The 14,507-nt window shown below is 34.0% G+C and overlaps 3 protein-coding genes across 5 annotated transcripts in view; 2 read left to right on the forward strand and 1 right to left on the reverse strand.

Moving 5' to 3' along the window:
• Positions 1-320: 320 nt before the first annotated feature.
• On the forward strand, positions 321-4,804 carry LOC139857051 (uncharacterized). Of its 3 annotated transcripts, XR_011762320.1 has the most exons (6): positions 321-605; positions 684-899; positions 995-1,044; positions 1,132-1,224; positions 1,430-1,660; positions 4,298-4,804. XR_011762320.1 is itself a non-coding variant. In XM_071845759.1 (3 exons), the coding sequence occupies exons 1-3, from the start codon at positions 2,073-2,075 to the stop codon at positions 4,516-4,518; spliced, it is 336 nt and encodes a 111-aa protein (XP_071701860.1). In that variant the 5' UTR covers positions 1,698-2,072; the 3' UTR covers positions 4,519-4,804. The 3 variants fall into 3 exon arrangements, 1 of the variants encoding a protein (XP_071701860.1); XR_011762319.1 differs by lacking the exon at positions 995-1,044; XM_071845759.1 differs by lacking the exons at positions 321-605; positions 684-899; positions 995-1,044; positions 1,132-1,224; positions 1,430-1,660 and adding exons at positions 1,698-2,111; positions 3,597-3,672.
• A 1,009-nt stretch (positions 4,805-5,813) lies between these two features.
• LOC139856899 (transcription factor MYB35-like) lies at positions 5,814-7,144 on the forward strand. The gene is made up of 3 exons (XM_071845612.1): positions 5,814-5,949; positions 6,037-6,166; positions 6,520-7,144. Exons 1-3 carry the CDS (start codon positions 5,814-5,816, stop codon positions 7,142-7,144), a joined length of 891 nt encoding a protein of 296 aa, XP_071701713.1.
• A 259-nt stretch (positions 7,145-7,403) lies between these two features.
• The window catches only part of LOC139859156 (uncharacterized), a 36,424-nt gene continuing 29,320 nt past the window's right edge, over positions 7,404-14,507 (reverse strand). Inside the window, exons 5-9 of the mRNA XM_071847956.1 lie at positions 8,807-8,969; positions 8,077-8,202; positions 7,786-7,980; positions 7,590-7,712; positions 7,404-7,496 (exon numbers count right to left, since the gene is read on the reverse strand). Of these exons, the coding sequence (XP_071704057.1) occupies positions 7,404-7,496; positions 7,590-7,712; positions 7,786-7,980; positions 8,077-8,202; positions 8,807-8,969 (700 nt within the window). The remainder of the gene's footprint in view (positions 7,497-7,589; positions 7,713-7,785; positions 7,981-8,076; positions 8,203-8,806; positions 8,970-14,507) is intronic.

A 14,507-nucleotide genomic window follows, 5' to 3' on the forward strand; every position in this document is an offset into this window, starting at 1 on the left:
GGTTATATCATTTATTATGTATATTAATAGTTATTATATGTATATAATAAATAATAATAACTAAAATAATGTAATAAATGTAAACAAAGAGATGTAACCCATTTGACCCATTTGACCCAACTGACTTGTGACCCGTTTTGGCCCGTTACCCAAACCGACCCAACCTGACCAATTTTGACCCGTTTGACCTATGACCCATTTCAACCCAAAATCATTTTCACCTGTTACCCAAACCGACCCAACCTGAACCGGCATAGTATAACCCTTTAAAAAAGAATTATTTAAAAGTACTTAAAAAAGCAAAAACGTTTCCTGTTTTTCATCAAACTTTTCTCATATCAAACCATACGTTGAGAATTCGATTCACCTTCTTCAAGTCACTGAATCCAGTGGGAGGTTCCTATTTATTTCAACCAGAACCGGCTCCTTTGATTTACCTCAATCCGACCCATTTCATAAACCCCTTCATTTCTAAATTTTAATCAAGGGTTTTTGAGATTTATCAAGATCCATCATGGGTTTTCGGGTTTTATCGTTTCCTTACTTTCTCTGTTTCTTCTTGTGTTGCTCAATTGCTTTTTTCAGTCGTCAAGTTTACACAAAATGTAACCTTTTTACATAGCTTGTATATTTATGCTCATACTTGATGAATTATTAATAGAGCTTCTTTTTAATTTGTTTAGGCGTGAATCAGCGATTAGATTGCCAAATGGGTGATTCATATGGTCACACATATACTCCCACTCGGGTCACAGAAATTTCGTGGCATCAAAGCTTTTATTTGTACACTTTATGATTATAAAAAATGATTAAATTAAAGTTTTGTGTATACTTAATTTGTTTTTATACAGGGCATTTTTGTACAGAAACTTTTTAACAGATACAGAGTGTGATCATGGGTAAATGTTTATATCTCACCTCATTTATGTATTTATTTGATTCTATAGTTTTATTTTCATAGCCTAAAAACAATCCGGATTTATTAAATTTGTAGAAAAAAAGGGAAGATGCATTTTTGGAATTGTCTAATGTCCATGTGATAATGTATATTGAAACACACCCCTTTTTAAAAATTCATTGCATTTGCTAATTTGATAATTTGATAATTTGATATGAATTATGATTGATTAGGCAACCATCACTAAATAGCCCAGTGGTTGGGCCCTAAGTTTCTTGCAAGAGGTCTCAGGTTCAAGCTTGGGCATGTTTCATGACAAACCTCAGGTAAGCTTTCATCAATTTAGTGTACTAATTAGGTTATTATGAAAGTTATTGTATATCTTATAGTGCTTTTATTAGGTTTTACAAGTCAAAAAGTCAATGACTTTGTGAATTGAATTATAAATAATCTGCTTCGAGTTTTTTCAATATATGAATTTTTTATTTATTTTTTTTTTTTTGTGCCGATAACAACGTACGGAATATGAAGGATAAAGTAGTTGCTGGTGTTGAATCAAGGATATCTGTGTGGACATTTCTTCCGACTGAAAATGGAGATTCTACAAATATTACATCATGAAAATGGTCAAAAGTACGAACCACATTGGGATTACTTTCACAATAAGGCCAATCAAGCGTTGGGTGGTCACCGAACTGCCACCGTACTTATGTATCTGTCTAATGTACCAAAGGCGGAGAGACAGCGTTTCCGGAGTCCAAGGTATGTTTTATCTTGTAAATTAATGGACGACGGTTAGTTAAGGTGGTCCGAAGGTGGTCGGTAATGAGTAATGACTAATGAGTTAAAACAGGTTTGGGTTGAAACAAACCATTTTCTAGTGTCAGTCAAAATGGGGTTTGGTTGGCCCATACATTTTTTTTTTTTGTCTTTTAGTAATACATTAAGGATGATTCCAAAAACAATATTATTACGATAATAATCTTAGTTTTTGAAAAGAAAAAAAAAATAGGAGAGTTGTAGTGACTTTTAACCCATTTGATATGTCCCCTTTTAAGAATTTGTATGATTTGACCCGTTTGCAATAGAACACAACTCCATATTGACATTTATAAGTCTGTTTTTTTATACTTCTTGCAATGTTGGTAGATAAAAGAATCTCAACCAAAAGCTAATGAAGATTGGTCTGAATGTGCCAAAAAAGGTTATGCATGTATGTAATTAGCTAGTGGTTATTATAGTTCAAGGCGCGTGATACTTAAATTTGACATTGATATGTTATACTTCACCTAAACAAAGACCCTCCTCTGTAGATCATGTTATGAACTTTGTCGACGTGCTCTACTCATGTTGCTCTCAGGGTCTTCAGAGTGGTATTTTCACGATTAGAACATTTAAAAAACTGTCTTTAAAACCCTAGTAAAGTTCTATTTTTTTTTAATATTAAAGGTAACTTTTTCTAACCAAGCCAATTTTGTTTAAAAACTATTAGGAAGTTACATAAATTGTTTAACAAGTTTTTGTTTTACTAATTTTAAACCCTCATTTGACTATTCAATGGTCCCAATGGTAGCCCATTTCATGTTTGGTGGCTTTACTCCACAGTGTGCACCCACAAACGGGATTTATGGACTATGACACTGTAATTGCTGAGATAATAAATAATCATATATTTTAACAAATATATGTAACATTTAAAAATTGCAACACGATTCCAAATTCTCAGTTCATCTTTCTCAAATTTTAATCCAGTTTGCCAATTCAAGAATCACGTTCCCATTTTTTTGAAATATCTCATTCAACGCTGCCATTTCATGGTAAATAAAAACTAGGCCTACTATTCTACCATATCCGCCATCGCACCTTCAAATTATTCAGACGAAGTTCGAGTGATTTCCACCAAAGAACTTAATCTAGGTTTAATTATAAATGTCCCTTTGAAAACAAAATGTTATTGCTATAAGTACGACATACAACAAGAAAATGTTATTGATATTGAAGCTAATAGTAATACAATTTCGTTTCAAAATGGACATTTTCTCAAGAATTGAACCCATACTAAGTTCTTTGGTGAGATTTACCCGAACATCGTCTGAAGAGTTCGAAGGTGCGGTAGCGGATATGGTAGAATGGCAGGCGGATTTTACAATTACCATGAAATGGTGGTGTTGAATGAGATTTTTTGAAAAAAAAAGGGAATGAGATTCTTGAATTGACAAACTAAATTTGGAATTAGAGAAAGGTTCAAATGGAATTTGGAATGTTGTTGCAATTTTAAATGTTATATAGTTGTTGAAATATATGACTATTTGTTATCTTAGCAAATTGCAGCGCCATAGTCCATAGATCCCGTTTGTGGTGAAGACTACGAAGTAAAGCCATTAAACCTGAAATGGGCAATTATTGGGTCCATTGGATAATAAAATAAGGTTTCAAATCTGGTAAAGTTAGAACTTGTGAAACAATTTTTTAACTTCCTAATAGTTTTTAATCAGAGTTGATTTGGTTAGAAAAAAGTTACTTTAGATAAAAATATTAATATTTTTTTAGGGTTTTAGAAACTAAAGTTTTTTAAATGTTTAGATCATGAAAATACCTCTCCAAAAACGAGCAATAGGAGTAGAGGTCATCAACAAAGTTTTTAACATGATTTATAACTGAGAGCCTTCGTGAAGCACGATATCCCACATGATTATAGAGAGCAATAGGAGTTGAGGTCATCAAAAAAGTTCAAAAGCTAATGAAGATTGGTCTGATTGTGCCGCCGAACAAAGGTTGTGCACGATTCCCACATGAATGATATTGCTTGACTTGACACATGATACCTATATCCCGATGACTTTGTTATTTCCAAGTTCGGACGATAGAATCATTATTTCTTGGTTTTTTCAATGTTGTAAAAGTCAACCGACTCGTCGGTTTGGGGACTAGCCCGTCATGACTCACCCAAACACGCCGTTAGAGTTGGTCAATGCTAAAAAGTCGGGTCAAGGTCGTCCGAGTCGGGTCTAAGTCGGTCAAAGTTAGGTAAAAAAATTATGTTTTTAATATTAAATTTTGCGCAATATATCTATGTTTGAAATATATATTTTTATGTTTGCTATATTTATGTGTAATATATATTTATTTAATTTGTTTATTACTAAAAGTCAATGTTGGTCAATGCCCAATTCGTCCCTCCAAGGTCCCGACCGACTCATCCCCGTCTCGCGACTTTTAAAACCTTGGTTGGTTGCTCTTTTTATATATTATTATTAGAAAATAAAAGGTTACAATCTCCATGTTTCTTTGACCAGAAAGAAAGTGAAAGCAGATTTCTTTTCAGAGTAATAAAATATAGAGTTGAAAGAGTAATAAAATATAAAGAGTATTTAGCGATTTTGACCTGTAAATTTGTAGTGAAACCAAGGAAAGGTGATGCATTGCTGTTCTTTAGCCTTCATCCTAATGGTACAATTGATGCGTTGAACTTACACGGGAGCTGCCCAGTGTCATTGAAGGCGAGAAATGGTGTGCGACAAAATGGATTCATGTCAGGAACTTTGACAAGTCCGACAACACAAGTGACGATTGCAAAGATGAAAATGTCAACTGCCCGACATGGGCTGCGATTGGTGTAAGCAAAAAGAATCCTGTATATATGGTTGGGTTGGATCGAGGTCTCGGATATTGTAGAAAGAGCTGCAAAGTTTGTTAGTAGATACAGTTTTTCCGTCTCTATATTTACAGAGTTTGTGTGTTTGTTTTCATATCCCCCATTATCATATGAAAATTTCTATATAGACGGCCGTTGTGTGTAATTTGAGCTGGGGGATATGGAAAAAAAGAAAGATATATAAGTTAAAGCTTTGTTTCGGAAACGGGAAACTAAACTGCTAATGTCGAGATCGATAGCTTTTAAGTTGATGTACCTTGTTATACCCTGCTGTTGATTTCACTATTCAATGAAATGTCTAAAAATTATAAAGGAAAATTGCTTACACTTTTTTCAAAAAATAAATTTGAAAAATACACCTTTTTTTTTTTTTTTTTTTTTTTTTTGACAAAATACACCATTTGTTAAAACATACCTGCACAAGTTTTTGTTTGGACTCGTCATCACATGTTTTTTTCTTAAATGTTACTGAGTAACTGACCTAATGTTAACGTAAATCACGTCCGAACAAGAACATGTTCGGACACGTTCTGGCGTAGTGCAGGAGGTCGAGGTCGTAACTAATTTTATCGGTCATGGAAAATAAGTGGTGTCTGAACATATCCGAGTCCGAACATGTCCTTGTCCGAACGTGGTTCACGGTTACGTTAGGCTAGAGAAAAAAAAAAAAAAAAAACATGTCATGACTAGTCCAAACAAAAACTTGTGCGGTATGTTCGGACGTAGTGAATGGAGCAGTAACTAATTTTCTCGGTCACCATTTCAATGTTCAAACTCATTTTCATGTGTTATGCAAACTGTAGGCTGTCATGCTGATCTAATTTTCAGTTTACATAACAATCCAAGCTCACATCTTTTTCTCATTTCCTTTCACACAAAGCAACTTCTTGTTATTTTGAATCTTTGTATCAAATAATTATTAACGTACAACTTCAACAGCATGATATACAATTCATTACAGCATTACTGTATTAATATGGATTTGAATTTAAAGCATACATATTGTAATGCAAGAGGAGCCAAGCACATGAGTGAGAGAAAGAGTATTATTTTCATGTCATGTTAATGTTAATAGTGAATGAAGAGATCATGCAATATGTTCATTATAGTGAGCCAATTCTACATGCTTTTGTTGCCTTGGCACTTGTTAAATGTTCCCTCACCACCCTCCATTATATGAATGCTTCTAAAATTGCATCACCAACCATCCCAAAACTGTGTGTTTTCGTTTATGTGATTTGAGATTTGTGATACTAATCGATGGGTAGACGACCTCCTTGTTGTGATAAATCGCACGTCAAAAAAGGCCCGTGGACAGCTGAAGAAGATGCTAAGATTCTTGCGTATGTTGCTAGCCATGGTATTGGTAATTGGACATTAGTTCCCCAAAAAGCAGGTTGCTTTATATTCTTGTATTACTAATCTCGAACATTTTCATTAAACTTTATGATGACCTGTGCTATGTTCAAACATAAATGTACAGGTCTTAACAGATGCGGTAAAAGTTGTAGACTAAGATGGACGAACTATCTACGGCCTGATCTCAAGCATGATAGTTTCACCCCTCATGAAGAAGAACTCATTTTGAGGTACCACCAAGCCATAGGTAGTAGGTAAGGTTACTCTTTCTATCTTCCCTCATTTTAGCCATTTGGGTCAGGTCGGGTTGTCAATATGGGTCGGGTTGTCCGTAGACCCACTTGACTCCCTCAATTTGGGTCGGGTCGGGTTAGCCATTTGAGGTAAGAGGCGATATTTCCACTCAATTATTTGATCAATCCACTCATATTGTACAAATAACTACCGCATAAAAATAGTGAATACATCAAAAACTTGAGTGAATTTATCATCACCCGATTTAAAATAAAGCAGAGACCCACTTATCTATAGATTTGTGAAAAAGGTCGTTGCTTTAACGATTAATACTCGGAATTAAAAGTAATTTTATTGTGATTTGTATCATTAGGTGGTCTTTGATAGCGAAACAACTACCGGGAAGAACAGACAATGATGTGAAGAATCACTGGAACACAAAACTAAAGAAGAAGCTGACTAAAATGGGGATCGATCCGATCACACATAAACCATTCGGTCAGCTTCTCTCTGACTATGGACACATCAACGAGATCATTCCACAAAACACGAGACCTTCAGATCAACGACACCACGAACCGTTAAATTTTTCCCATGCCGACAGTTCATTACCAATACCAATGATGGATGCATTTCAAGAACAACATAATCCAATGGACTTGTTCACTGCTAATTTTCAATTCATTAATGAAACAGCTTCATCTTCAACCTCATCACCTGCAACTAAAGTCCAAATGAATTTACCATCTTCTCCATCGATTTGGAGCGATTATCTTGTCGGAGACCAAGAACAGGAGTGTACCAACGAGCCTGATGTCAGTATGTTGTCAGCAGACGGTGCAAACATAAATGGCTATAATGTGTTGGGTGTAGATCACATAAAACACAACACAAGTGTCGGTACTAGTTCTGTTTCGTTTGTTGAGTCGATCTTAAACCGAGATAGAGAAATGCAGTTGGACTTCCCGCAACTTTTGGATGGATATTCTGAGTACTGAATAATCCTTGAATCTACTGATCGACCCGTTTTCTATTTTTAGTTATATGTGTAGTTTCTAATTTTTGTTATCTGTTGTTAAAGCCCATTTCATATTTCTAGTCATTAAACTTCAAAACACAAAGAATCAAATTACATTGTCGTTTTGGATTAGCTTATGCCTGTACACTCGGAAAATATTCTACTTTTCGATGTGATTTCACGTATTTAATGTTAAGAAATGTATTTGAAATAAACAAGAAAACAACTTATAATATAATTTAAAACCCAAGTAGGTTATAATTGGTGTAATTGATTTCTTTCAATTGAAGGCAGCACAAAATACATTCTGGCAATTCTTCAGCCTTGTTGCCCTGTAACAAAATCAACACAAACTTTATATTAGGATGACAGCATATAATTGAGGAATTGGAACCAATTATATGATTAAAATTATGTCGACAAACCTGGATCGTGAGCCCAAAATCCAGGATGCAATGCTTGAGTCTATATTGAAATGCTTCGAAACCTTTTCTAGAGATGTAACTAAATCTGTGCATGTTCAAATCAATTTCAAAGTAGTTTTCTCCCTGCATATATTCAATACTAGATTATTAATTGATGATTTTTAATACTAGATTAAAACACAGGGTATTAATTTACCAAGAAAAACTCGTGCTGTGGACGTGAGAGAACGGGTTTTTCGTTGTAAGCATTCATAAGCTTTCTTTCGGCAGAACTCAAATGAAGATCGTCTAAATTTGTAACCCAACCCAAAATCTTTAATCTTTCCCTGCAGGATGCAATCGTATCTACCGGAAAACCTCTTACCCTTTCCACCTCATCATCAATTATTTTCTGTATGTTTAATAAATGAAAGCTAATTTACACAAAGTATAATAATGTTTAGTATCTAAAGCTATGAAGCATGAAAAAAGGAATTTACAATCTTACTCTGATATTTTCTTGAAAATGATTAGGAAGTTGGTCGTAATTTTCGGATAGCTTGAAGTACAAAACAAAACTCATTCCTTCTCCATCATATTCATGTTGAAAAATAGCAGGTGGGTACAATGGTATCTAATAAAGAGGGATGGTAAGAAAGCGTAAGCATTGAAACTGTCTAAAAGTTCGTATCTGCAAACATGTTGCATTAGATACAGACAAGCATAACACAATAAATTTCAAAGAAATGTCTATGTTTGTTTCATGTTTGCAACGTGATACTGATCACCGTGACTTGAATAATTAGAATTGAATTTCTGATACTTAAAGATAAAAATAATTAAGCAATTTGGAAGTGCAACTTGAGGCTAATCCTTACAACTTGATTAGGTATAACAAAAATTAGATGGTCATTTGATTTAATATCAAATAAATTCACATTTTATTTCAATGATCAGTTCTGTTGCGTCTTCTTATTAGTTTCTTAAAACAAGAATATTGAATTCGAATATATAAACATTATCATATACTTAAGTCAAATACTTAAATAAGTTCAAATATAAATCCAAGCATCCTCTGAGTGGTCATCAGATTTGGAAGACAATGAGATGCTACATAGATTATTGCATTCAAATTCTAGTTGTAACATATTTACATATCATGTAATCCAATCAAATTTATTGCATGAAATTATAAAATAATAACAAAGGGAACAAAATACTAGGTAGGTAAGACATACTTGAAGATTTACAACAAGCAAAGGAGGAATTTTTCCACATGATTCAACTTTGGGAAGTTGAAGAAGGCGTGCTATATGATCAATTTTGCGAGGAGATAAGAATACATCAACGCCAATTAGGTAAAAAGCAGCTTGATTTGCAGCACATTCTTTCTTTTTATCTCTGCAAACAACAATGGACAGTGTGATTTGTTAGGATATTAGGACCCAAACAACGCTAGTAATTCTACAAGACTACTAGCCGAGTAGTGATTCTATCAAGATCACTCAAACCCACTTAATGAACGAAAGATAATAAATGCGAAAATGTAAGAACGACACAAGATATAACGTGGTTATATGCAATCGGTGTGATTGCTTTAGTCCACGGACTAACTAGAGAGTGTTTATTACTGAGAATCTGTATTTGGTATGTTACAATTGCATACAATGAGTTCTATATATAGGAGAAAACAAGAACACCATGAAAACTAGCTAGGAATCTTCATCATGACAAGTAATCATCTTGTTTACCAACTAGCCATGCTTTCCACCTTGTAATGGCATGATCACAGCCCTAATTTTAGGTGTAAAGTGATTAACTTTGCACCTAAAGTGAAAGGAGGCCAAAGCATGCTCGGATGTAAAGGTTGCAACTTGCCAACTTGCTGCCAGACACCAGATGCGCCGCATCTGATGTGTGATGCGCCGCATCACTTGCTTTTCACGTTCCAGATTCATGTACCAACACTCGATGCGCCGCATCGAGATGGTGATGCGCCGCATCTGACCCCTGATGCGCCATATCAGCTCAATGATCCGCATCAATAACTCTCGGACTATTTTGCTCTATGAATGCGCCGCATCCATGTCAAGATGCGCCGCATTTGACTGCTTCACGCTTCCCGAAATCTGCAAAATCCGTGCAAGTGTTGGAACAGTTTTTTTTTTTTTTCTCGTTTTGTATAAATGTCTCCATAATCTAACAAATCTCCCACTTGGAGACTTTGAACAAAACTCCAATCATATCAATGAATTAACCAAGAACATTAAACCACCTTCGATTACCGCCAAATTGTAATGACCCGGAATTTTCCGACCAAATTATACTTATGAGATTAATATTTACGTAAATTAAACCATACCAACATGATAAGCAATCCAAATTGTTGAGACTTGTGTTTTTGAAAAGAGTTTTACACAACGTTTGACCGTCCAATATGACCGATGATATCATGAACTATATAACATACGATAATTATACGTTTGTGTATATATATGTATTTATATATATTTAACATGATCTAAGGATGGTTTAACATCTCATTGTGTACTAATGACAATGAGTTATAAGTATATTTTGAAACTACTAACTTAAGTTTTCAAAACGATAACTATACGTAACATTCTTTGATATATATACTTATAATCTATAATGCTTATACATGTATCGTATATATAATGTATTTAATCACTTTTTAAGGACTTAAATACATAAAACAATATAAGTATATTCACAAAAGATAGCTATATTTGAATTCTCGTTCCGTTTCCTCAAGATTTCTATACGTATATCTAGGGTATATGTACCCGTATCATACCCAGCTTCTATACGTAATTACTATTGGTATATACACATCAAATCAACATCCTAATCAACATTATTACTGCCCTAGATATGAGGTAACTAGAATTTGTCAAGTAGTATGAATTATTAGTAAGAAAACAAAATTAGGAATCATTTTCTTTCTTTATAAACTAAAAATTATAAATGAACACCATTTCTTCACTCCATTTTCTCATACCTACACCATCATTTCTCTCTCAAAATACTCCTAACTTCATACTTGATCATCTCCAAGCATTTTCTCCATCATTTAGCTTCAATTACAAGCCTTAAACACCATAAGAAAACTCTTTCAAGAACATATCAAAATAACCACTCATTTGAAGAAGTTTACTTCCAACCTTTTGATCTAACTCCACCACTATTTGATTCCAAGATTATTTCTTATCTTTTGCAGTAACTTTGTCCAAGTAACTTGAGGTAGTAACCTTGTTCATAATCTTATTCAATTCATATTCATATAGCTATCTTATTTTGTGGTATAAAATTTTAACAACAAGAACATAGTTTGAATGATTTCAAACTTGTTCGCAAACTAAATAGATCCTTCTAACTTGACTTTTAAAACACTTCAAGACCTGTAATATATCATAATGATATGCTAACCTAACAAGATATAATTTGGTTTTACAAAGAACATCTTAAAAACTGAATCTACGTCGTCGGAGTGCAACCGGGGGCTGTTTTGGGTTGGATAATTAAAAATCATCTTGAACTTTGAATTGGAAGTTCATGTTCTGGAAAAATGATATTTCTTATGAATATGTTAACACATAAAAATTTCATGGTTTAACTCAAAGTGTAAGTATTTTTAGAAAAATGATCATTAAATGTTGTTTTTATGATGGAAAATGATCACTTTCATAAGTTTCACCACAGTTTGACCTATAACCTATGATTTTGAATACAAACTAAGGTATTTTCAGTTCATATTCTTAAAATTTGACTCGATCCAAGGAAGTGGCAAGTTGAACCAACAAAAACGGAGTTGTAATGAAGAAACTACGACTAAAACAAGATTGGGTATCCGAAGCTAGTTTAGCTACGAAAATATTTGGAGAAAAAGTAAATTAATCATATCTTTTCTAATTAATATGATATTTTATATATAATTACTTATGATTTGATTTTATATATTTCAGGACCACCCGTAAACAACACGAGAAGATTAATCATAAGACCTCATGATTGTACGCAACACGTCATTTAACAACACGGTACTTTATGTACGCAACACGTCATTTGACAACATGGTACCATGGGTCGAGATTAATTCTGATCAATACGAATACGATGGGGTCTTTATTTATTTTATTTAAGCAACTAATTGTGGACCACTAATATCGGACTGCTAACTACGGACTAAGAAAAATATTAAAAGTATTAAAAGTGTATATATATGTAACGATTACTTAAAAAGAAAATATGTTGATATATTATATATATGGTTAGGTTCGTGATATCTATCGGAGACCAAGTTGAATTAAATACCTTCAAGGCAAAAGTGAGTTTCATTTGCTCCCTTTTTAATTGCTTTTGCAATATATATTTTTGGGCTGAGAATACATGCGCTGCTTTTATACATGTTTACAAAATAGACACAAGTACTTAAAAATATATTCTACGTTGAGTTGTACCACTGGCATATTTCCCCGTAGCTTGGTAACTACTATTTACATGGGTATTGTAAACGCGAATCCTGTTGATAGATCTATCGGGCCTGACAACCCCAACCGGACTGGACGACCAGTATTCAACGGTTGCACAGTACTTCGTTTTGGTGACTACACTTGGTACGGTGTAGTGAGATTTCATAATAAAGGGAATATGCGACGTTGATTAAATGTTAAGTATGGTTACCAAGTGCTCAACCACTTAGAATGCTTTACATACACTTGCGAGTGTATTATGTTTATGATTAAGAAATCTTGTGGTCTATTAACATACTGAAATGATTGTTATGATAAACCTATGAACTCACCAACCTTTTGGTTGACACTTTAAAGCATGTTTATTCTCAGGTACGAATTAAGTCTTCCGCTGTGCATTTGCTCAATATAAGGACATTACTTGGAGCCGATCATCGCAATGGGACCAAATGTTGATGACTTCGTCCAGGTGGATTAGGACGGGTCCTTTCAGTTGGTATCAGAGCGGTGGTCGTAGCGAACCAGGTCTTGCATTAGTGTGTCTAACTAGTAGTTGTTATGATGCATTAATGAGTCTGGACTTCGACCGTGTCTACATGTCAAAAGTTTTGCTTATCATTTCTAGTCGGAAATCATCTGCTTATCATCCTTAGGAAATTACCTGCTTATCATTCATAAGTCTAGACACGTTTTACTGCATTTACTGCATTGATAGTGTATAGACGAATTCTTATCTTAGCATATCTGTTATTGCGAACTTTGACTGATATCTTTTCAAAGATTCTCCGTAATTTACGGATTTTGGTATTATATATACATATGTAAATTATGTATTGAAGAGTACCAAATCTAACTCCTATAATCTATTCCATACCAAAAATTCATTTTCCCCATTATACAAGATGGATTCCGCATCTAGTTCGAATTCTTCAGATTCCGACAGTTATGCCGATATGGATTTCCATTCGGGCTCCGAAAGCAGCGTCACCGGAATGGATCAACCAATTTCCCATCATCTATTCTGGATGAATTGGGGATGGGTTCATAATATACTAAATCACTGGAGACAAGAAGAAGGTGATCCATTTCATCCACCAAATTGCCCTCTTGGCGATGAACCTGAAGCACTTACCGGCGAACCTATTCGAAACACTATTTTCTCTCTCATTTCTAGAGTATCTCGTCACGATTATATACTATCCAATATTACAAATCTTTTTCATTCACTCGCTCCAACCGCCAATCATCCCAGTGTACTAGCAGAAGTTAACGAACTTCGCGCTCGCATGACCGCTTTGGAGAACATGGTGCGAAGGTTGCAAACACCAGCAGCAGCACCAGCAGCATAGTCAGCACCACCATCAATAACATCAACAATACCATCATCACCGCTAACAAACAACATCTGCATCACACGTCTCGACATCATAATCTGTCCCACAAACATCAACATCATACGCACCATAGATACCAAGGAGTACCAACAATAATGAACGATGAAGTATTGATCCATAACTTCATTGATATTCTGTGAAGAATATGTGGTTTCAAAAAGTTTTAGAGATTTCTTATTCTAGCTCAAACCGAAAAGCAAATGAGATTAATATCATATTAACTCATTAAATTCATGATTTCATCTGAAGAAAATATATATGTATATATGTTTTCATAAAGATTGTAATTAAAAGTTCTATTGTATAAAATATTAATGGTGAAATTTTTTTTTAACGGGTAGGTAATACCCGAGGAATAATTAGATTTCATCTTAATAAGTTACATTGTACATTCGTCGAAGCTGATTCAACAGTCATTTACTATCCTACTTACAACCACCGATATACGTATCCGTTCACCGTAGAATAACCATTTTCATTCAATTTTATATTTGGATTTTGACTTCCCAGAATCCAACAAGTGGCATATGAAGAAAACATATGACAAAATAAAATCTGTTAGAAACAAACAAATTAACTATGAAAAATTTTGTTAAGAATCCACGCTAACTGTTCCAGCTAACTGTTCCTAGCTAACTGATTACATTTTATTTATCGCAGTTTATTTATCGCAATTTAATTATCGCACTTTTATTTATCGTCATTTAATTTCTGTAATTATTTTACGCACTTTAAATATCGGGACACGTATACAATGTTTTGACATATCATATCGACGCATCTATATATATTATTTGGAATCACCATAGACACTCTATATGCAGTAACGATCGAGTTCTCTTTACATGGTTGAGGTTGATTCTACAATAATATATATAGTTTGAGTTGTGATCGAGTCTGAGAGGTATACGGGTCACGACACGTATTAATTAATTCGTATATTATATATTAAACTATATATGAATTATTGGACTGTTACTGTGGACTATCGACTGTGGACTAATGACATTGGACAATTAAAATGAATTAAAATATTGATTATAACATATGAA

This window comes from Rutidosis leptorrhynchoides, chromosome 7, assembly GCF_046630445.1.
Source record: "Rutidosis leptorrhynchoides isolate AG116_Rl617_1_P2 chromosome 7, CSIRO_AGI_Rlap_v1, whole genome shotgun sequence".
Lineage (NCBI taxonomy): Eukaryota > Viridiplantae > Streptophyta > Magnoliopsida > Asterales > Asteraceae > Rutidosis > Rutidosis leptorrhynchoides.